This window comes from Capra hircus, chromosome 23 (assembly GCF_001704415.2).
Source record: "Capra hircus breed San Clemente chromosome 23, ASM170441v1, whole genome shotgun sequence".
NCBI classification, from domain to species: Eukaryota; Metazoa; Chordata; class Mammalia; order Artiodactyla; family Bovidae; genus Capra; species Capra hircus.
This window is the reverse complement of record NC_030830.1, coordinates 39074196-39096416: the sequence shown is the minus strand read 5'-3', so window position 1 is coordinate 39096416 and position 22221 is coordinate 39074196. Positions and strand designations below refer to the sequence as shown.

General features: G+C 38.5%; 1 protein-coding gene across 4 annotated transcripts in view; it reads right to left on the bottom strand.

Annotated features, from left to right (window-relative positions):
- The window catches only part of FKBP5 (FK506 binding protein 5), a 120037-nt gene that overhangs the window by 45922 nt on the left and 51894 nt on the right, over positions 1-22221 (bottom strand). For all 4 annotated transcript variants that reach the window (XM_018038959.1, XM_018038956.1, XM_018038957.1 and 1 more), the window contains one exon: positions 13863-14007. In XM_018038959.1, the coding sequence (XP_017894448.1) occupies positions 13863-14007 (145 nt within the window). The remainder of the gene's footprint in view (positions 1-13862; positions 14008-22221) is intronic.

Sequence of the window (22221 nt, the reverse complement as noted above, 5' to 3'; positions counted from 1 at the left end):
TTTTCTTCTCATTCAGGAACATTTAAGTTTCTTTTACACAGAACTTCAGATACTGAATGAAACACGCTGAGCAAAGAGCCAGCCTGATATGAACATGGATATGTTTCTAAAACGTCCATCTTGGGCCTCTTCATAAAAAGCACTTCCCCGATTTAAAAAAAAAACACCTCATTATAGAACACTTGAAATGTATATAAAAACACAGGGAATACAATAAGAAAAAAAAAATCTGCAATTTCAGCATCTGGGGTAAATTGTCAATTTCTTGGTTCATTTTCTTCCGATTGTGTACATCTACTTTGTTTACATATTAAATTTTTGTATATACATTCTTAAAATTCTGGTCATAGTTTGATTTTGTAGCCTACTCTTTACACTTATATGGGCATTTTTTTTCTGTTAAAAGACAGTATCTGAAAATATGACTTTTAATAGCTATATGCTATTTCATCTTTTGAATATGCCATACTTTCATTATTCCCCAAATAAACATTTAGACTTTTTTATAAAAGCCTCTCACCTGACTCATTAGGACCAAGGTTTTAGGTTAGTTTAAAATGTTGCTTTGAGTGAAGAATCATAAAAAGAACATAAAAAAATAAATAAGTAAATAAAAAGAACATATACATGATGTCAAACTTTTTTAAACTTAAAACCTATCAAAGTGTATTAATTCACTAATTCTGTGTTAGAAGGCCTAGGCCTTGTCTCTGAGTGTAATAAGAGTCCTATTTCATATTCACTATATAAATCACACTTATGGTATAGCACTTGCAATTTACAATGTGGATATCTTTAAAGCGGAGTAAGAACTAGAAGACACTTATAATCAGTATGTAGAATCCGTCTGGTAAAAATTTGTTCTGAATGGCCTACTTATTTCACCTGGCATTTACCCACCCCTAATTCAATAGCCATTTTAAAAAGACTTTTAGCAATTCACTTTAACAAATCTTTCCAAAGATGTTCAACTTAGTCTTCATGGAAATAATTCCCCTTTCTTCTTATATATATATATATAATATAATTTCAGTGTTTTATATACTATCTAACGAAACTGCATAATTACAAAAAGGATACTGGATATAAGCAAGTTTAAACTGATTCTTAGTAAGAATCTGAGAAAAGAAAAAAGCGGGCCCTAATGTCTAGAAACTGCCTGACACAGCTTGGCCTGGGTGATTCTGAAATGGGCCCAGGGCACCCAGCTAGGCCACACTATTCTCCTGTTGGATCTAACAATCTCACAAAACATCACTGGACCGTTACTCTGAAACCATGAAAAAGTGAGACAAAAGAAGAACACTTCAAAATTTCGTCTGAGCATGGACAAAAAACAAGGTCCCTGTGCAACCTACAAAATACCAAACATCCCCCTCTCCTGGTGACAGGAGTGACTGCCACTTCTCTACAGGTACAGCTCAAGCCTCTCACTCCAGTCAGCCCTCCTCCTAGCTCAGATCTGCTAAGATACCCAAAGAATCATCTGCATTCCCACAGTATCAATCCAGAGCAAATCCCTTCTTTCTTAAACTCTTCCCAAATCACCTAATACGAGCCCCAATGCTACAGGCCTTTTGAACACTCTTACTGGACACCCCCAGCTTCCCATTGTGTGCAGACTACCTGAGTAATAAATGCAACCTATTCACTACAGTTGTATTCCTAGTGGTCTGTGGCTGAAGGACACTGATGACTCTCTCAGCTGGCTGAGGCAGAGTGCAGGGCCACCAAAGAACAGGACACAAGGGGTATCACTCAGCGTCTTTACCAGCAGAATGGAGAGTACCAGTTACACTGGAGTTGGTTAAGCAAGCACCTACCTATTTCCTTAGAACTGATTCCTAAAAGCAGATTTACTGGGTCAAAGCAAAAACATTTTTAAGATTCTTGATTTTTGGGATCTTTTGGTCTCTTTAGGGTCTTAATTATGGGTATAATACACCAAGAATATAAAAACACAATTTATTCTCCCACTTGTTCTGGACTTCAATTTTACTACCTCAAGTACAATTGATCAATTTCAGCAGTCCTATTCTATTGGTAACAAAATATGAAACGAGAATATATACTTAAAGCTCAGTATAAAAACAATGCACTGTACTTTTTTCTTCTTTCTGCAGAGTTTAATATAATTTTTTCTGATTAAAAATAAAAACAAAATCCAATTTTATAGGTGCAGTGTAGGTTCATCAGTTATAACAAGCATACCACCCTGGAAGAGGGAATGCTGAAATAAGGGAAAGACTAAATCGTGGTAACGTAAATAAAAATGACCATTTCAACCATTAAGTGTACAGTTCAGTTCAGTAGCTCAGTCGTGTCCGACTCTTTGCGACCCCATGAATTGCAGCATGCCAGGCCTCCCTGTCCATCACCAACTCCCGGAGTTCACTCAGACTCACGTCCATTGAGTCCGCGACGCCATTCAGCCATCCCATCCTCTGTCGTCCCCTTGTCCTCCTGCCCCTAATCGCTCCCAGCATCAGAATCTTTTCCAATGAGTCAATTCTTCGCATGAGGTGGCCAAAGTACTGGAGTTTCAGCTTTAGCATCATTCCTTCCAAAGAAATCCACTGGTCATGTATGGATGTGAGAGTTGGACTGTGAAGAAGGCTGAGCGCCAAAGAATTGATGCTTTTGAACTGTGGTGTTGGAGAAGATTCTTGAGAGTCCGTTGGACTGCAAGGAGATCCAACCAGTCCATTCTGAAGAAGATCAGCCCTGGGATTTCTTTGGAAGGAATGATGCTAAAGCTGAAACTCCAGTACTTTGGTTCAGTCAAGTATAGTCAAACTGTTGTGCAACCAATGTCCAGAATTTTTCATCTTGCAACACTAGAACTTCACTCACTAAAACTCATTTCCTCCTGCCCCAAGTCTCTGGCAAGATTTCATTCTACTTTCTGTTTTATGAATTTGATTACTCTTGATTTCTCTACATGTAAATGGGATCATGCAATATTTGTCTATTTGTGACTATATTATTTCAGTTAGTATAATGTCCTCAAGTTTCATCAGTTTTGTCTCATTTGAATAATACTCCACTGTACGCATATACCATTGTAAGTACATTAAGGCATTTTGTTTACCCACCCACAAACATTTGGGTGGCTTCTGCCTTTCGGCTATAATGAATAATGCTACAAACACAGGTGTACAAATATCTCTTTAGGATTCTGCTTTCAGTTCTTTTGGTATATACCAAGAAGTGGAATTGCTGGATCATAGGTTAACTTTTTCTTTGAGAAACTCCCATGCTGTTTTCCATAGTGGCTATACTATTTAACATTCCTACCAACAATGCACAATTTCTCCAAAACCATGCCAACACTTGTAATATTTTTTATAGTACCTGATGGATATGAGGTGATATCTTATTGTGGTTTTGATTTGTATTTCTCTAATGATTCAGTGATGCAGAGCATCTTTCCATATGCTTGTAGTCCATTTGTATACCTTCTTTAGGGAAATGTCTATTTAAGTCCACTGTCCATTTTTAAAAAAATTTTTATTGAAGGATAATTGCTTTACAGAATTTTGTTGTTTTCTGTCAAACCTCAACATGAATCAGCCACAGGTATACATATATCCCCTCCTTTTTGAACCTCCCTCCCATCTCCATTTTCCGTTTTATAATCAGATTATTTGAGGGTTTTTTAGTTGCTGGATTATAGGAATTAAGTATTTAAGATATTAACCCCTTGTCAGATACATGATTCACAAATATTTCTTTTCATTCTCTAAGCTGCCTTTTAAAATAGGGTTTTAATGTTTTTTCACTTTTATTTTTGGTTGCGCTGGGTCTTCATTGCTATGCGAGCTTTTCTCCAGCTGCAGTGAGAGGGGGTACTCTCTAGTTGTAGTGGGCAGACTTCTCATTACAGTGGCTTCTCTTGTTGCGGAGCACGGACTCTAGGGTGTGCGGGCTTCAGTAGTTACAGCATGTGGACTCAGTAGTTGTGGCTCCCAGGCTCTGGAGCACAGCCTCAATAGCTGTGGCACACAGACTTAGTTGCTCCACGGCCTGTGGGATCCTCCCATACCAGGAATCAAACCTCCATCCCCTGTGTTGGCAGGCAGATACCTTACCACTGAGCCACCAGGGAACCCCTAGGCTGCCTTTCCATTCCATTACTGTATCCTTTGATGCACAGAAGTTTTTAATTCTGATGTAGCCAATTTATGTACTTTTTACTTTTGCTGCCTTGCTTCTAGTGTCTTATTCAAGAAATCATTGCCAAATCTAAAGTCATAAAGCTTTCAAGTTCTCTCCTAAAAAAAACTATTTTATGTCTCATATTTAGGACTTTGATTCATTTTAATTTTCATATATCATGGGTCTAACTTCATATTTTTGCATGTAAATATCTAGCTTTCTCAGCATCAACTGTTTCCTTAATAAATGGTCTTGGCAACCTTGACAAAATTAATGACTAACTTTTAAATGTATGTTTGCATGTGAAATCATTGATAATACTGACATTGTCTTTCTTCTTCTCATAGTAAAGTTTTTCCTGTATTTTTCCTCATATTAATTTTATCTTATTTTTTTAATGTCTTATAAAAAAGGACTCTGATAAATCATCCCCACTCCCTACCAAAAGGATATGATTATGAATTCAACAAACTGATTTATATGTTAAGATTCTTTTAAAGGGTTCATATGTCTTATGTTACATTCTGTTTTTGCCATTGCTCTAATTACTAAGAAAACTGATCACTGGATGATCTTTCCCCATCCTCATGACTTATCATTTCAAAGACAGGGAGAAAAAATAATGTTTTGGGACAGCCCTCATGGTCAACTCTGCCAGGCTAAACTGCTAGATACCTGAAGTCAGGAGTCATGTATTGATTATTTTTTATTTCCCGAAGAACTTAACACCACAATATTATACTTAATAAAGGAACACAGTCCATGCTGCAATATCTATATGGAATTAAAAATTTGTCAGCTTCCCCTTGTCTACTCTCACCCATGCCTAAATCAGCTTCTCCTTAATATCCGCTTAGTGATGAAGCTGGAAGCATTCTTCCTTCATTGGAAAGTACCAGGTAAGGCCAAAGAAAGTACTGAAAGTTTGTTGTCTTTCTGGCTCTCATTTTTGGGAAGGACAGAAAATTTGAATATTTTGGCCTAAAAGCCTTTGCTCCAAATCCTGAATGCTCCTAAACTGCATGTTTTTTTAAAAAAATGTAAACAGATGGTAAGACTGCATTTACAGAGGAGTAACAGTATCAATAGAAATTTAAAGGGAACATATGGCTAAACCACAAACAGCCCACAGGAAGCCGGCTGCATGGTTACCCGTTACTAGTAAAGGTATTTTACTCGCTGTAAAATGTTGTCAAGGCCTAAAATATGTTAAAAACAAAAAACAGGGCAGGGATAGAGACGCAAACGTAGAGAACAGACTTGTGTACATAGAGGGAGAAGGAGGTGGTGGGACGGATTGAGAAAGGAGCACCAAGTATAAAAGAGCTACCTAGTGGGAAACTGCCGCGCCGCACAGGGAGCCCCCCTCGGCGCCCTGTAATGGCCTGGAGGGGTGGGGTGGGAGGGAGGCTCGAGAGAGAGGGGATATATGTAGGTATTAATTAGCTTGATTGTGGTAATCATTTCACTATATATATATCCAAAAATGAATATGAAACAGTAAAAAAAATCATTTCAAATAAAAATAAAAATAGGAACTAGGCCCCAATACCAAGCATGTAATAGCCATAATTTTGCTTTTGATAAACTTCATTAACTACATCATTCCTGTAAGAAAAATGTCTGGTATACAGCAGGCACTCAGTAAATTCTGCTGGACCAGGACCTACTTTGTTTCTGTGCCTAGTTTTGGGGCTAGTTTTAAACCTTAATATCTAAACATAACTTGAAAGAGCTATGGCTCTGCCACAACTGTATAACTGGCTCTGCCACTTACTGTATAACTTTGGGCTAATTATAATTTTAATAATAATTATTAGAACTATAAATAACAGTAACAATTATAACTTTGTGCTCTCACTTTACCTGTTTCCTCATATGTAAACAAAAAAACAACTAAAAGAAAACTAAAATAGCTAATTATAGTAGGTACCTAAGACATTTTAAAAAATCAGTAAAGTGGATTTCATTAAAATTGAAAATTTTTGTTCTTTCAAAGACTGAGAAAATGAAAAGGCAAAAAAAAAGAAAATGAAAAGGCAAGTTAGAGACTGGGAGAACACACTTGCAAAATACATATCTGATTAAGTGCTTGTCTCACTGGGTACAACTCAGTGGGCACGAGATTTGAACAGACACTTCACAAAAGAAAAGATACAAATGGACACTGAGCACAAGAAAGGACACCCTCAATGTGACTAATTACCAAGAAAACGCGACTGAAAGCCAACATCAGACACCATTCCATGTGCGTCAAAGTGGTTGAAAAGACTGACACCACTACCAACTGACTAGGATATGAAACACAAACTCTCAAACCTTGCTGGTGAAAATGCAAAATGGTACAGACACTTTGAAAAAACAGCGTGGCAGCATCTTACAAAGTCAAACATATGTTTACCATGTGATCAACAAGTCCACTCCTGGGTATTTACCCCAAAATAAACTTACCCAATATATCCACACAAAGACAAGTATGTGAATGTTCAGTACACTAGTCACAATAGCCCCAAACTGGAAACGCCAATGTCCAGTTTTTGAATACATGAACAAATCGTAGTATTTCCATACTTGTAAAATGCTACCTGAAATTCAACATGTAAAACGCTACCTGAAATTCAACTTGAAATTCCAATCATTATGCTAAGTGAAAGAAGTCAAAACACCAAAGATGACATATGATTCCATTTATACGAATTTTTGGAAAACACAAAACTGTAGTAACAGAAACCAGATTAGTGACTGAATGGCCCAGGAACTAGAAGCAAATTTTTAGGGTTAGAAAACTGTTCTATATCTTGACTGTGGTGGTGGTGGTCATATAACTATTACCCATCAAACTATACCTTTAAAAGGGTGAGTTTTAATATATGTAAATAGTACCTCAATTAAAAAAACTCAGTCTTAGACACAGATGTTATTATGACTAATTGCCACCTAAACTATACTGAACAGATTGTGCAAGAAATCTAAAATATACTCAGGAGTGACTGAGTTACTTGAAGATGGCAAGATTGGGAATTTCCCACTATTGAAAAAAAAAAAAAAAGGGCATTTCAGAGCAAAACTGAATGCAATTATAAAATAGTAAAGTTACATTTATGAATTCTTGAATTGTCTGTATAAATTTTAAATACCTCACACTTAAAATTATTTATTTGTTTTAGTATCTGTATTCTCTATTGACAAATAAGCTTTTAGACAACCGGGATCATAACTGTATGCCCACTGTTATATTTTCAGCTCCTAGCACAAAATCAATCACATAATAGCAGCTCAATAAATATCTGTTAAATTAAAAAAAAAAATCTAAAACGTAATAGTAGGGGCTTCCCGGATGGCTCAGTGGCAGAGTCTGCCTGCCAAATGCAGGAGACCTGGGTTTGATCCCTGGTCCCACGTGCCATGGAGAAGCTAAGCCCCGTGCACCGCAACTACTGAGCCTGTGCTCTACAGCTCGGGAGCCTCAACTCCTGAGCCCGTGTGCCGCAACTACTGAAGCCCGTGCACCTTAGAGCCTGCGCTCTGCAGCAAGGGGAGCCACCACAGTGAAAAGCCTGCACACCGCAACTAGCGGGCAGCCCTCGCTCAGCTCAAGTGGAGCAAAGTCCATGCAGCAACAAAGACCCAGCATGGCCAAAAATGAATCAATTTAAAAAGACTTTACAAAAGAATAATAGGGTTGACGTGAGGATTAAATGAGATAATGCATATAAGCCCTTTGCCTTGCACTGCAAGTCCTAGAAAGTATTCACTATTAGTCTTTCAACGTATACTTTCTCCCTTTTACCCCAGTATGCTAATGACTGACGACAATCATGGATCATGATGCATCTAATAAGGTTAGATTAATGTTAAAGGCAGACCACTCACATTTACTTCATTATGCTTTACTCTCAATAGTAAGAAGAATAGTAATGTCAAAAATCCAAAACGACTAGTCTGTCTTCTCAAACTGAGGGAAGAATGTAAGAGACAGGATTTTTATCTTCATAATTCCCAACTGTACTTACGTCATATACCAAGAACACCAAAGACAACTTCACTGACATAGCCTTTTATCAAAAATCAGCAGATTCTCATAGGGGTAGATGGGGAATGAGTGAAGCCTTAGTGTCCTTAGATTTACTTATAAGAACAGACCAGATATAATTACTGCAGCCCTAAACCCATACCTTCCCAATTTTAGTGACAGCATATTTGCTGGAGGGAGAGGGAAAGAACAAAAGCCCTATTACGGAAGCATACTTGAAAATCCTGAGTCATTCTTATTTTAGCTTAAGATGGGCTATGGAACAGTTCTGAAAGAGATGGGAATACCAGACCACCTAACCTGCCTCTTGAGAAATCTGTATGCAGGCCAGGAAGGAACAGTTAGAACTGGACATGGAACAACAGACTGGTTCCAAATAGGAAAAGGAGTACGTCAAGGCTGTATATTGTCACCCTGCTTATTTAACTTATATGCAGAGTACATCGTGAGAAACGCTGGACTGGAAGAAACACAAGCTGCAATCAAAATTGCCGGGAAAAATATCAATAACTTCAGATATGCAGATGACACCACCCTTATGGCAGAAAGTGAAGAGGAACTAAAAAGCCTCTTGATAAAGTAAAAGAGGAGAGTGAAAAAGTTGGCTTAAAGCTCAACATTCAGAAAACGAAGATCATGGCATCCGGTCCCATCACTTCATGAGAAATAGACGGGGAAACAGTGGAAACAGTGTCAGACTTTATCTTTTTGGGTTCCCAAATCACTGCAGATGGTGACTGCAGCCAGGAAATTAAAAGACGCTTACTCCTTGGAAGAAAAGTTATGACCAACCTAGATAGTATATTCAAAAGCAGAGACATTACTTTGCCAACTAAGGTCCGTCTAGTCAAGGCTATGGTTTTTCCAGTAGTCATGTATGGATGTGAGAGTTGGACTGTGAAGAAGGCTGAGCACCAAAGAATTGATGTTTTTGAACTGTGGTGTTGGAGAAGACTCTTGAGAGTCCCTTGGACTGCAAGGAGATCCAGCCAGTCCATTCTGAAGGAGATCAGCCCTGGGATTTCTTTGGAAGGAATGATGCTAAAGCTGAAACTCCAGTACTTTGGCCACCTCATGGGAAGAGCTGACTCACTGGAAGAGACTCTGACGCTGGGAGGGATTGGGGGCAGGAGAAGAAGGGGACGACAGAGAATGAGATGGTTGAATGGCATCACTGACTCGATGGACGTGAGTCTGCGTGAACTCCGGGAGTTGGTGATGGACAGGGAGACCTGGCGTGCTGCGATTCATGGGGTCGCAAAGTGTCGGACACGACTGAGCGACTGAACTGAACTGATGGAACAGTTCTAGGGATTCAGAATATGCAATAAAGATTTAGTTTAAAAAATTCAATAGAGAAACCATCATTGTTTCATTCTAATTTCTGTAACACACTTTGTAGTGGTAATAACCAGCTGTCTTAGACTGATCCAGTTACTTTCTGGGGCTAAAAAAGATGCTTAAGCATTGTTTCAAAAGGTCTGTTTCCAAGCACAGTAAACAGGAGTGAGGCCCCAAACTGCTGTAACACAGTTCTTGCCCCTCCATTGTAAAGCCATCCAGTAAGCCCAGTACATAAGGAATCAAGAGAGTCCAGTGTACAATACTTATGCTGCAGTCCATTTGTATTATTTTTCTTCACTACGATGAAGTAGTTACTGCCTTAACATATAGGCATTAACTAAGCTGCCTAGCCAGTGTTTGTTTTCTAGGCAACTGAACACATTATGTTATAGAAGTGTTACCACAGTGATACTACCCTAGCCTCACATTCCTAATTGTCATCTTCAGGGGTCCTCTAAAGGTTTTTGTTTTTGTGTTCGGTTTAATCCTTCACAGTTTTTGTCCCTGTACTCTTCACAGAATATACAAGAACGGAATCTCAGACTCAGGACTAATCTTAAAGCTCTTCTACAAACGCTTCTTTTTTTTTTAAGAGTAGGGAAGGTTAGGTGAGCTATTCATGTTAACATACCACAGGGAAGAACGAAAACTTCAGAAATGCTGGCTTCCTAACACCCAGCTGGATGCACTTCCCCTGAGACCATGCGACCTCTAGATAGGTGTGCCGAAGGTACCAGGTCAACTGAAAGCTGCCTCTTCTCTGCTCAAAATTCCAGGAAACATAAAAAACTGTGTCTGAAAGTCTGTTCTTTATATCTCCACTGCTGTCCTGTAGATAGGTTCATCAGTACCATCTTTCTAGATTCCACATATATGAGTTAATACATGGTATTTGTCTTTTTCTTTCTGACTAACTTCACTCTGTACAATAATAGGCTCTAGGTTCATTCACCTCATTAGAACCGACTCAAACGCATTCCTTTTTATACCTGAGTAATACTCCAGTGTGTGTATGTGCCACAACTGCTTTATCCATTAATCTATTGACGAACATTTATGTTGCTTTCACGTCCTAGCTGTTGTAAAATGCTACAATGAACATTGGGGTTCTATTTTATGGAAATACAGTCTTTTCAATTATGGTTTCCTCAGGGTATATATATGCTCAGTAGTGGGATTGCTGGGTCTTATGGTGGTTTTATTCCTAGTTTTTAAAGGAATCTTCATATTGTTCTCCATAGTGGCTGTATCAAGTTACATTCCCACCACAGGGCAAGAGGGTTCCCTTTTCTCCACACCCTCTCCAGCATTTACTGTTTGTGGACTTTTTGATGATGGCCATTCTGACCGGTGTGAGGTGATACCTCATTGTAGTTTTGATTTGCATTTCTCTAATAATAAGCCATGCTGAGCATGTTTTCACGTATTTATTAACCATCTGTATGTCTTCTTCAGAGAAATGTCTGTTTAAGTCTTTTATTTTTTGACTGGGTTGTTTTTCTGTTATTGAGCTTCATTAGCTTCTTGCATATTTTGCAGATTAGTTCTTTGTCAGTTGTTTATCTGCTATTAATTTCCCCCATTCTGAAGGCTGTCTTTTTACCTTGCTGATAAGTTTCCTTCACTGTGTAAAAACTTCTAAGTTTAACTAGGTCCCATTTGTTTATTTTTATTTTAATTTCCATTACTTTCACCATAGTGCACTTTACTGAGAAAATCTGGGTACAGAAGGTGGTTGTATAAATTCTCAGCAATTCTTCAGTCTACTTGCAAAGATAACTGCTGACAGAAGACCTATTATCTTAAATCTACCAACTTCAAGACAGAAATTCAAAGTGGGAGCAGTGGGAACTAAGAGGTCTGATGAGGCCATTTACTCTGGGGTCCTCTCAACTAAATAATGATTCCACAGCCATGCTGGTGGCCCTGGAGCTTCACATCCCTACATCAGCAAGAATGAAAAAACATTTACCTGTTGTCACTTTCTGCTATGTTAAGGAAAAAAATCTGTACTTGATTTTGATTGCTATCCTACTAAACACAAGATTAATCTCCCATGAGCCTTCAACTCACTAAAGACCCAAAGGAGAAGGGGGCAGTGACCCAGCCAGCATTAGAGCTTGAAGAGAGGACTGTTGGACGGGAAGCAGAAGTCGCCATGACATACAAATGCCTATGGGTACAAGGAAACCAGAAACTCAGAAAGAGTTTAACTCCTTAGCTACTTGCTGTTTCCTTTCCCAGATCCTTACTTAGCTAGCAACTCAACTAAGTGTAGAGTCAGAAAAGAGAATGAAATTATTCAACACTGAGGCATGGTGGTGAATGGGGTGGGGGGGATTGCCTCCTTTCTCCTACACTTGACCTGGGAACAAACTAAAATCTGCTCTATCTGTGACTGATAAAGCTAAAAGGACTTTGTAATTCAGCTACTAACTTCCAACAAGTCACATGGTCCACGAAGTTCAATTTGATGTATGGGCTATTCTTTTTCCAAGATTGAAAAAAAAAAGAATAGTAAACTAACTGAAGACATTTAAAAGTATTTATAAAGAAACTAGTAAAAAATCACATTTAAGATTTTCAAACAGTGGTTCTCAACTTTTTTCCTTAGGACCTTATTACATCTTTACCAGTTCATTAAAGTAATAATAGCTGCATATGTTAGTATAAATTATTTTTATGGAAAATAATATTTCTCCAAAACAAAACAAAAAAAAAAGTGAGAAGAGTGATATCGTTTTATAATTGTTACAAATGTAAAATGTGTCTGACAATTCAATCTGATTCTCATACCTACTTTTGGATTCATCTGTTGCAACTGCAAGTTTTGGTTGAAGTATATGGAAAAAATCCAAACCCACAAAGATAACAGAAAAGATAGGAGCTTTTTAATAGCCTTTTCAGATAATCATGAATATAATAATCTGATACTACATCAAAATTGGACAGGTATTAGTTTCATAAAGGTCAGTTGCCATGTGGAATCTGAGATCCTATCAAAGAATTTTTCATATGATGTTACATTAAAATCCACTGGTCTAGCTTACACATCCAATGGACCTTTTACTTATGAGTGATTTTGTAACATCTTGCATTGGTCCCTGGGAAAATACTGTTCACTGAGTCACACAATCTTCCAAATGTTAACACATTTCATTGTATGATATCTTAAAACACATTCATTTATACTCATTGATCTCATCAGAAATCATTTACATTCTGGAAAGCTGTCCAGCTCTGAGTAGCAGATACAAATTTTCCCAAACTGCACTTTTCACCTGAAAACTCAATGGTAGAAATACTGTCACTTGTTCTGGAAGTGACAGGCTCACTGCATTAATCTGCAAGAAATTATCTTCCAAATACAGAATAGTCAAATCTCAATAATCACAGCTTGTCCTTTCAAATAAAAATGACGCTTCACAGAAACAATCCAGCCAGTTCAGTTCTCAACCAAAGTGCACAAGTGCTTCCCCTTTAGATAATCTGTGTGTGTGTGTGTTGGGGGGGGGGAGCGGTAGGAGGGTTGGCATAGTGTTTTAGGTGTGCTTTCCCATCTGTCTCAAAATACCAAAACAATGTGAAACTCAACGATTAGGATTTAACAAAATTAATATTTTTTTTACACCACATCAAGGACATTCTTAAGTGAAACTTGCTTTCCTTTGTCTTTCTTATTTAAGCAGTAAGTGAGGACAGGAAGAACACACTGCTCCTGCTGCTGCTAAGTCGCTTCAGTAGTGTCTGACTCTGTGCGACCCCATAGACGGCAGCCCACCAGGCTCCCCCGTCCCTTGGATACTCCAGGCAAGAATACTGGAGTGGGTTGCCATTTCCTTCTCCAATGCATGAAAGTGAAAACTGAAAGTGAAGTCACTCAGTCGTGTTCGACTCTTAGCGACCCCATGGACTGTAGCCTACCAGGCTCCTCCGTCTATGGGACTTTCCGGCAAGAGTACTGGAGTGGGGTGCCATTGCCTTCTCTGGAAGAACACACTACTACTGGTATAATCTGATGTCACCGTCTAGATTTGCACTAAGGCTCCAGCAGTTTTTCACCACTGCAGCTTAGTACCATCAGTGCAAATGTCAACACAGTAAAAAATAATAAATAACATCTTAGTATTATAATGAAAACAATTTTGACACTATGGACCCCCAAAAGAATCTCAGGGACCCCACAGGGATCCACGGACCACACTTTGATAACTACTGCTCCAAAATATCTTCACTTTTGGCAAGGATAAGATCCACTGGCTCCCACATAATATAAATAGCAATAAATCTAAGCAAAACACAACTCAAAAAAAAAAATCCCTCTTACCTTTGCCAAGACTAAAGACAAATGGTTCATTTCTATCATGACTGGAATCAAACTTCTTTCCATTTGACAATTTCCCTCTGTAATGGACATAAACTTTGTCTCCAATCATTGGTGTTTCCTCACTATTTCCCACTCTTTTGACAATCTAGGAAAGACAAACGTCAAGAAAAAAGGAGGTTAAACATTTTTCTTTTAATCAGAGAATAAAAATGTCACTCAGTCCATGCCACATCACTCAGGCAGATTTGTAAACAACCATCTGTCCTTTCTAAAGGCCTCCCTCCTAGTTCTTGCAATAACCTTCACTGTTAGAAAACTGTCCTATACCACTAAATATTTAATACTATATTTAATTGTACTGTTAACCACACTATTCTCTCAAAATAATAAACCAATAGAGCTTGTTTTATTGCTTTAGTGTCCCATGTTTTGACACTAAAATCTCTGAAAACACAGAGCTAGTTCATGTACAAACTGAATTAGACCAAAAAGATTAGTGGACTTTCAAAAACATTCAAAAGTAAGTCCGAAGCAAAGTTTCAAAGGTAAGATTTTTATTTCTCTCCTTTCTAAAAACATTAGCTTCTGATTAGATTCCATTAGTTTGATTTCAAAAAGCCCAATTTTCTGATATAACAGGTTATACTTCCTACTATCTGAAGAATACGCAATGTGTAAAAAAAAAAAGTTTGATATGATACTGAATAACTTGTGTTCTAGTAAAGGAAATGTCATAACGTTCCAAGTTGAAAAATATTTAACTATCATAAAATCCAGTATATTTATTTTGTTCTTGGCAGAGCAAGACACTAATAGAGTTGGTCAAGTTCTGGGAAAAGAAAATCAAATCCAGGCATGTGGTGTATAATTTATTCTGTCAATCACTTATGCCAAATTAATCATTTTTGCTAGATAACAGAGGATGGTAACTAAACATCTTTTGTGGGGAAGCGTCTGAATTTTTATTGAAAGAATTCAATTATTTGCTCCTGAATTCTTTCTTGAGATATAACCTCCTTGCTCCATTCTCATATCATCACATAAACACTGTGAACTAAGATTCCACAACTTTCTTAGTTCAAAAGCCCAGACATTCTAAATGAAAAAAAAGAAAATTGCAACTTCATAGAAAGCTGAACTTAATCAATCAATTCAGTAAAGTTGCAGGATTACAAATTCAACATACAGAAATAAGTTGTGTTTCTACACACAACAAATTACCTGAAGAGGAAATACTGTAGAGAAAATAATCCCAAAAATGCAAATGAATCAGAATGGCAATTATCCAAAAGACAGAAATAACAAGTATTGGTAAGGATGTGGAGAAAAAGGAACGCTTGTGCATTGTTGGTGGGAATATATACTGGTAGTGTTGTCATGAAAAGCAGTATGGAGGTTCCTCAAAATACTAAAAGTAGAGCTACCATGTGACCCAACAATTCCACTTGTGGATATTTATCCAAAAGAAATGAAAATACTAACTGAAAAAAGATATATGCAACCCCATGTTCACTGCAGCACTATTACATTAGCCAAGATACGAAAACAGCCTATGTTCACTGATAAATGAACGCATACAGAAAAATATATATATACATATATATGGTGACTTCCCTGGTGGTCCAGTGGCTAAGACTACATGCTCCCAAAGCAGGGAAATGGGGCTCAATCCCTGGTCAGAGAAAAAGATCTCACATTCCACAACTAAGTCCCAGCACAGCCAAATAAACAAATAAATATTAAACATATATATATATATATATATGTATGTTTGTATACACAGACAATGGATTATTATTCTGTCATGAAAAAGAATTAAATCTTGCTGTTTGTAATATGGATGGACCTTGAGGACATTATGCTAAGTGAGATAGGTCAGACACAGAAAAATAAATACCGCTATGACCTCACCTACCTATGGAATCCAAAAAAAGAAAAAAAAAAACCAACCAAATTTACAGATACACAGAACAGAAACAGACTGGTGCAGAGGTCACAGTTTGAGGGGAGGGTGGGAGAAATGGGTACAGGGAGTCAAAAGATACAAAATAATAAGCCATGTATGTAACGTACAGCATGGTGTGACAGTTAATAATATTGTAATGCCTACTTGAAAGCTGCTAAGAGAATAGATCTAAAAAGCTCTCATCACACAAAAAAATTTTAAACTATGTATGGTGACAAATATTAACTAGACTTACTGTGGTAACCATTTCATAATATATACCAGTGTCAAATCATTATGTTGCACACCTGAAACTAAACTGTTAAATATCAATTATACCTCAATAAAACTCTCATTCAAATGGCATCAAAAACTATCAAATAGTTAGGAACAAATTTAGTCAAGGAGGCAGAAGATTTGTTCACTGAAAACTGCATGATCCTAATGAAAGGAGCTGAAGAAGACACAGAAATGGAAAAAGCAGCCTATGCTCACGAATGAGAATATTAAAATGTCCACACCACTGAAAGACACCTACAGATTCAGTGCAAGCCATACCAAAATTTCCCATGGCATTTTTCACAGAAATAGAAGACAAGACCCATGAAAGACCCAAAACAGCCAAAGCAATCCCAAGAAAAAAGCTGGAGGTATCATATTTCCTGATTTCAAACTACATTACAAAGCTGCAGTAATAAAAACAGACACATGGACCAACGGAACAGAATCAAGAACCCAAAAATAAACCTCAGCATACACAGTTAACTCCTATTTGACAAGGGAGCCAAGAATACTCAATGAGGAACAAATAATCTCTCCAATAAAAAGTGCCAAGGAAAACTGGATAAACCCATGAAGAATAAAACTGGACCCCTATCTTAAACCACTCACAAAACCTAACTCAAAGTCAACAACAGATTTAAAACATAAGATATGAAGCTACATAAAACATATAAAGGAAAACAAGGGGAAAACCTCCTTGACATTAATCCTGGCAGCCATTTTTTTGGATATGACATCAAAAGCACAAGCAACAAAAATAAATAGGTAGAACATCAAACTAAAAACGTTTTGCACAGCAGAAGAAACAATCACCAAAATGAAAAGGCAACCCATGGGGTGGGAGAAAATATCCACAAACCATGTATTTGATATCTAAAATATATATGGATCTCATGGTTATTACCAAAAAAAACCCAACAAATAACATCCGTTAATAAGGATTTGGAGAAAAGGAAACCCTTGTGCACTACTGATAGGGATGTAAACTGTGACAGCCACTATGGAGAATGGTATGAACCTTCCTCCAAAAATTAAAACTAGAACTACCATATGATCCAGCAATTCCACTCTTGGGTATAAATCCAAAGGAAATGAAATTATTATCTCAAAGAAATAATGAATAAAGATGTGGTATATATATGTACTGTGTTGTGTTAGTTGCTCAGTTGTGTCTGACCCTATAGACTGCAGCCCTCCAGGCTCCTCTGTCCATGGGTTTCCCAGGCAAAAATTCTGAAGCAGGTTAGCTGGTTAGCTGCTCCAGGGGATCTTCCCAACACAGGGATCAAACCTGGATCTCCTGCATTGCAGGCAGATTCTTTCCCTTCTGAGCCACCAGGGAAACCCATATATATGTATAACAGAATATTATTCACTCACAAGAAAGAAGGAGACCATACCATTTGTGACAACATGGATGTACTTTGAGGACATTATGCTAAGTGAAGTTAAGTCAGAGAAACACATAAATTGTGTGATATCACATGTATGTGAAATCTAAAAAAGCTGAATTCACAGAAACAAAGAGCAGAATGATGGTTGCCAGAGGAAAGGGCATGGTGGGAAATGAGGAGATGGTGGTCAAAGGGTACAAACTTTCAAGTCATAACATGAACTAAATTCTCAGGATCTAATGTACAGAATGGTGACTGTAATTAACAACAGTGTATTACATACTTGGGCACTGCTAAGAGAATAGATCTTAAATGTTCTTACCACAAAAAAGAAATGATAATTATCTGAGGTGATGAAGGGGCTAACTAACCCTTTTGTGGGAGTCATTTCAAAACATTTAAATGTATCAAATCATCACATTATACACCTTAAACTTACATAATGTTATATTTTAATTTTACCTCAATACAGCTGGGAAAAAAAGTTATAATTTTAAAACTAAAAAGATAATTTTTAAAAAAAAACAGTAGAATCATTACTGCCCTTCTAGGGCTCAAGGGGAAAAAAATGTTTCCGAAAACGTTAATCTAAGAGAAATCTTACAATATTCTGAAAGTGCTCATGTTCATGAACTGCATGCAGTACTGGGGAGCCTCGGCTGCCCCTGGAGGGCATCTGCATTTCTAGGACTACAACCAAGTAACTGGGCTGATGGAATGAAGGGCACCCAGGGAGTCAGCGCTGTTCACATCCACAGTAATACTGTGGTATCACTTCAGGTTTCCCCAACAAGCTGAGTTTAGTGCCTAAACCTGGAGTTGTCTTAAGAAAACAACCTAGTCTCAATTCAGTTTAAAAATGTAAGCTCAATTCAGTTTAAAAATAAAGAAATTTTATATTACTGGGCTAGTCTCTGACTGACTTCCCAGATCTGCCTTGGTCTTAAAAAAAATATATATATATATATAGTTAATAAGAGACAATTACAAACATGGCACTGTATTAAATGCTTTATATAATCTTAATTCTATGATATAGGCAGTATTATTATTCAAATTTTACAAATGAGGAAACTTCATCACAAATATGTTATTAAATTGCCCTAGGTCATGGCAGTTAACAATCCTATTTAATCTTTTTTGTTTCTTCTCTATTTTTTGGCCACTGTATAATCGTAAGGGATTTGATTTAGGTCATACCTGAATGGTCTCGTGGTTTTGCCTACTTTCTTCAATTTAAGTCTGAATTTGGCAATAAGAAGTTCATGATCTGAGCCACAGTCAGCTCCCAATCTTGTTTTTGCTGACTGTACACAGTTTCTCCATCTTTGGTTGCAAAGAATATAATCAATCTGATTTCGGTACTGACCATCTAGTGATGTCCATGTGTAGTTTTCTCTTGTGTTGTTGGAAGAGGGTTTGCTATGACCAGTGCATTCTCCTGGCAAAACTCTATTAGCCTTTGACCTGTCTTTTTTTTCCCAAGGCCAAATTTGCCTGTTACTCCAGGTAGCTCTTGACTTCCTACTTTTGCAGTCCAGTCCCCTATAATGAAAAGAACATCTTTTTTGGGTGTTAGTTCTAGAAAGTCTTGTAGGTCTTCATAGAACCGTTCAACTTCAGCTTCTTCAGCATTACTGGTCAGGGCACAGACTTGGATTACTGTGATACTGAATGGTTTGCCTTCGAAATGGACAAAGATCATGCTGTCGTTTTTGAGACTGCATCCAAGTACTGCATTTTGGACTCTTGTTGACTATGAGGGCTATTCCATTTCTTCTAAGGGATGCTTGCCCACAGTAGTAGATATAATGGTCATCTGAGTTAAACTCACCCATTCTAGTCCATTTTAGTTTGCCGATTGCTAAAATGTCAATGTTCACTCTTGCCATCTCCTGTTTGACTACTTCCAATTTGCCTTGATTCAGGGACCTAACATTCCAGGTTCCTAAGCAATATTGCTCTTTACAGCACTGGACTTTACTTCCATCACCAGTCATATCCACAACTGGGTACTGTTTTTGCTTTGGCTCTGTCTCTTCATCTTTCTGGAGTTACTTCTCCACTGATCTCCAGTAGCATATTGGGCACCTACTGACCTGGGGAGTTCATCTTTCAGTGCCCTTTCTTTTTGCCTTTTCCTACTAGTTCTCAAAGGCAAGAATACTGAAGTGGTTTGCCATTCCCTTCTCCAGTGGACCACCTTTAGTCAGAACTCTCCACCAAGACCCATCCATCCTGGGTGGCCCTCCATGGCACGGCTCATGGCATCAGAGCTAAACAAGGCTGTGGTCCATGCGATCAGATTGGTTAGTTTTCTGTGAATGTGGTTTTCAGTCTGTCAGCCTTCTGATGGAGAAGGAAAAGAGGCTTATGGAAGCTTCCTGATGGGAGAGACAGGCTGAGGGGGAAACTGGGTCTTCTTCTGATGGTCGGGGCCATGCTCAGTAAATCTTCAATCCAATTTTCTGTTGTGAGGGCTGTATTCCTTCCCTGTTGTTTGATTTGAGGCCAAACTATGGAGGAGGTAATGAAGATAATGGTGACCTCCTTCAAAAGGTCCCAGGCACTGCTGCACACAGTGCCCTAAACGCTGCAGCAGGCCACCGCCGACCCACACCTCCATCGGAGACTCCTGGACACTCAGAGGCCACTCGACTGGTCTCTTGTGGGGTCACTGCTCCTTTCTCCTGGGTCCTGGTGTGCACAAGGTCTTGTTTGTGCCCCGCAAGAGTCTGTTTCCCCAGTCCTGTGTAAGTTCTGGCGGCTCTATGGTGGGATTAATGGCGACCTCCACCAAGAAGGCTTATGCCATTCCCAGGTCTGCTGCACTCAGAGCCCCTGCCCAGCAGCAGTCCACTGCCGACCCATACCTCCACAGGAGACACTCACACACAGGACGGGCTCAGTCTCTGTGGGGTCTCCAGGTCTTGCTGCATACAAGGCTTGTTTGAGCCCTCCGAGCATCTCTGGCAGGTATGGGGTTTAAGTTTAAACACAATTTCACCCCTCCTACTGTCTTGTTGGGGCTTCTCCTTTGCCCTTGGATGTGGGGTATCTTTTTTTGGTGGGATTCAATATTCTCCTGTTGACAGTTGTTCAGCAGCAAGTTGTAATTTTGGAGTTCTAGCAGAAGAAGATGAGTGCACGTCCTTCTACTCCACCATCTTAGTTTGTAGAATCCGTTACGATTATACAGTGGAAGTGACAAATAGATTCAAGGGATTAGATCTGACAGAGTGCCTGAAGAACTATGGAGGGAGTTTCATGACCTTGATAACAGGTTGTGATCAAGACCAACCCCAAAAAAAAGAAATGCAAAAAGGCAAAATGGATGTCTGAAGAAGCTAAAGGTAAAGGAGAAGAGGAAAGATATACCAATTTGAATACAGTGTACCAAAGAAGAGCAAGGAGAGATAAGAAAGCCTTCCTCAGTGATCAATGCAAAGAAACAGAGGAAAACAATAGAACGACAAAGACTAGCGATCTCTTCAAAAAAATTAGAGATACCAAGGGAACATTTCATGCAAAGATGGGCTCGATAAAGGACAGAAATGGTATGGACCTAACAGAAGCAGAAGATATTAAGAAGAGGTGGCAAGAATACACAGAAGAACTGTACAAAAAAGATCTTTATGACCTAGATAACCACAATGGTGTGATCATTCATCTAGAGCCAGACATCCTGGAATGTGAAGTCAAGTGGGCCTTAGGAAGCATCACTACAAACAAAGCTAGTGGAGGTGATGGAACTCCAGTGGAGCTATTTCAAATCAAGATGATGCTGTGAAAGTGCTGCACTCAATATGCCAGCAAATTTGGAAAACTCAGCAGTGGCCACAGGACTGGAAAAGGTCAGTTTTCATTCCAATCCCAAAGAAAGGCAATGCCAAAGAATGCTCAAACTACCGCACAATTGCACTCATCTCACAGGCTAGCAAAGTAATGCTCAAAACTCTCCAAGCCAGGCTTCAGCAATACATGAACTGTGAACTTCCAGATGTTCAAGCTGGATTTAGAAAAGGCAGAGGAACCAGAGATCAAATTGCCAACATAAGCTGGATCATCGAAAAAGCAAGAGAGTTCCAGAAAAACACCTATTTCTGCTTTACTGACTACACCAAAAGCTTTTGACTGTGTGGATCACAATAAACTGTGGAAAATTCTTCAAGAGATAGGAATATCAGACCACCTGACCTGCCTCTTGAGAAATCTGTATGCAGGTCAATAAGCAACAGTTAGAACTAGACCTGGAACAACAGACTGGTTCCAAATTGGGAAAGGAATATATCAAGGTTGTACATTGTCACCCTGCTTATTTAACATATGCAGAGTACATCATGCAAAATGCTGGGCCGGATGAAGCACAAGCTGGAATCAAGACTGCCAGGAGAAATATCAATAACCTCAGATATGCAGATGACACCACCCTTATGGCAGAAAGCGAAGAACTAAAGAGTCTCTTGATGAAAGTAAAACAGGAGAGTGAAAAAGTTGGCTTAAAACTCAACATTCAGAAAACTTAAGATCATGGTTTCCGATCCCATCACTTCATGACAAATAGATGGGGAAACAGTGACAGACATTTTTCGGGGGGCTCCAAAATCACTGCACGTGGTGTCTGCAGCCATGAAATTAAGAGACACTTGCTCCTTAGAAGAAAAGTTATGACCAACCTAGACAGCATATTAAAAAAGCAGAGAAATTACTTTGCTGACAAAGGTCCGTATGGGCAAAG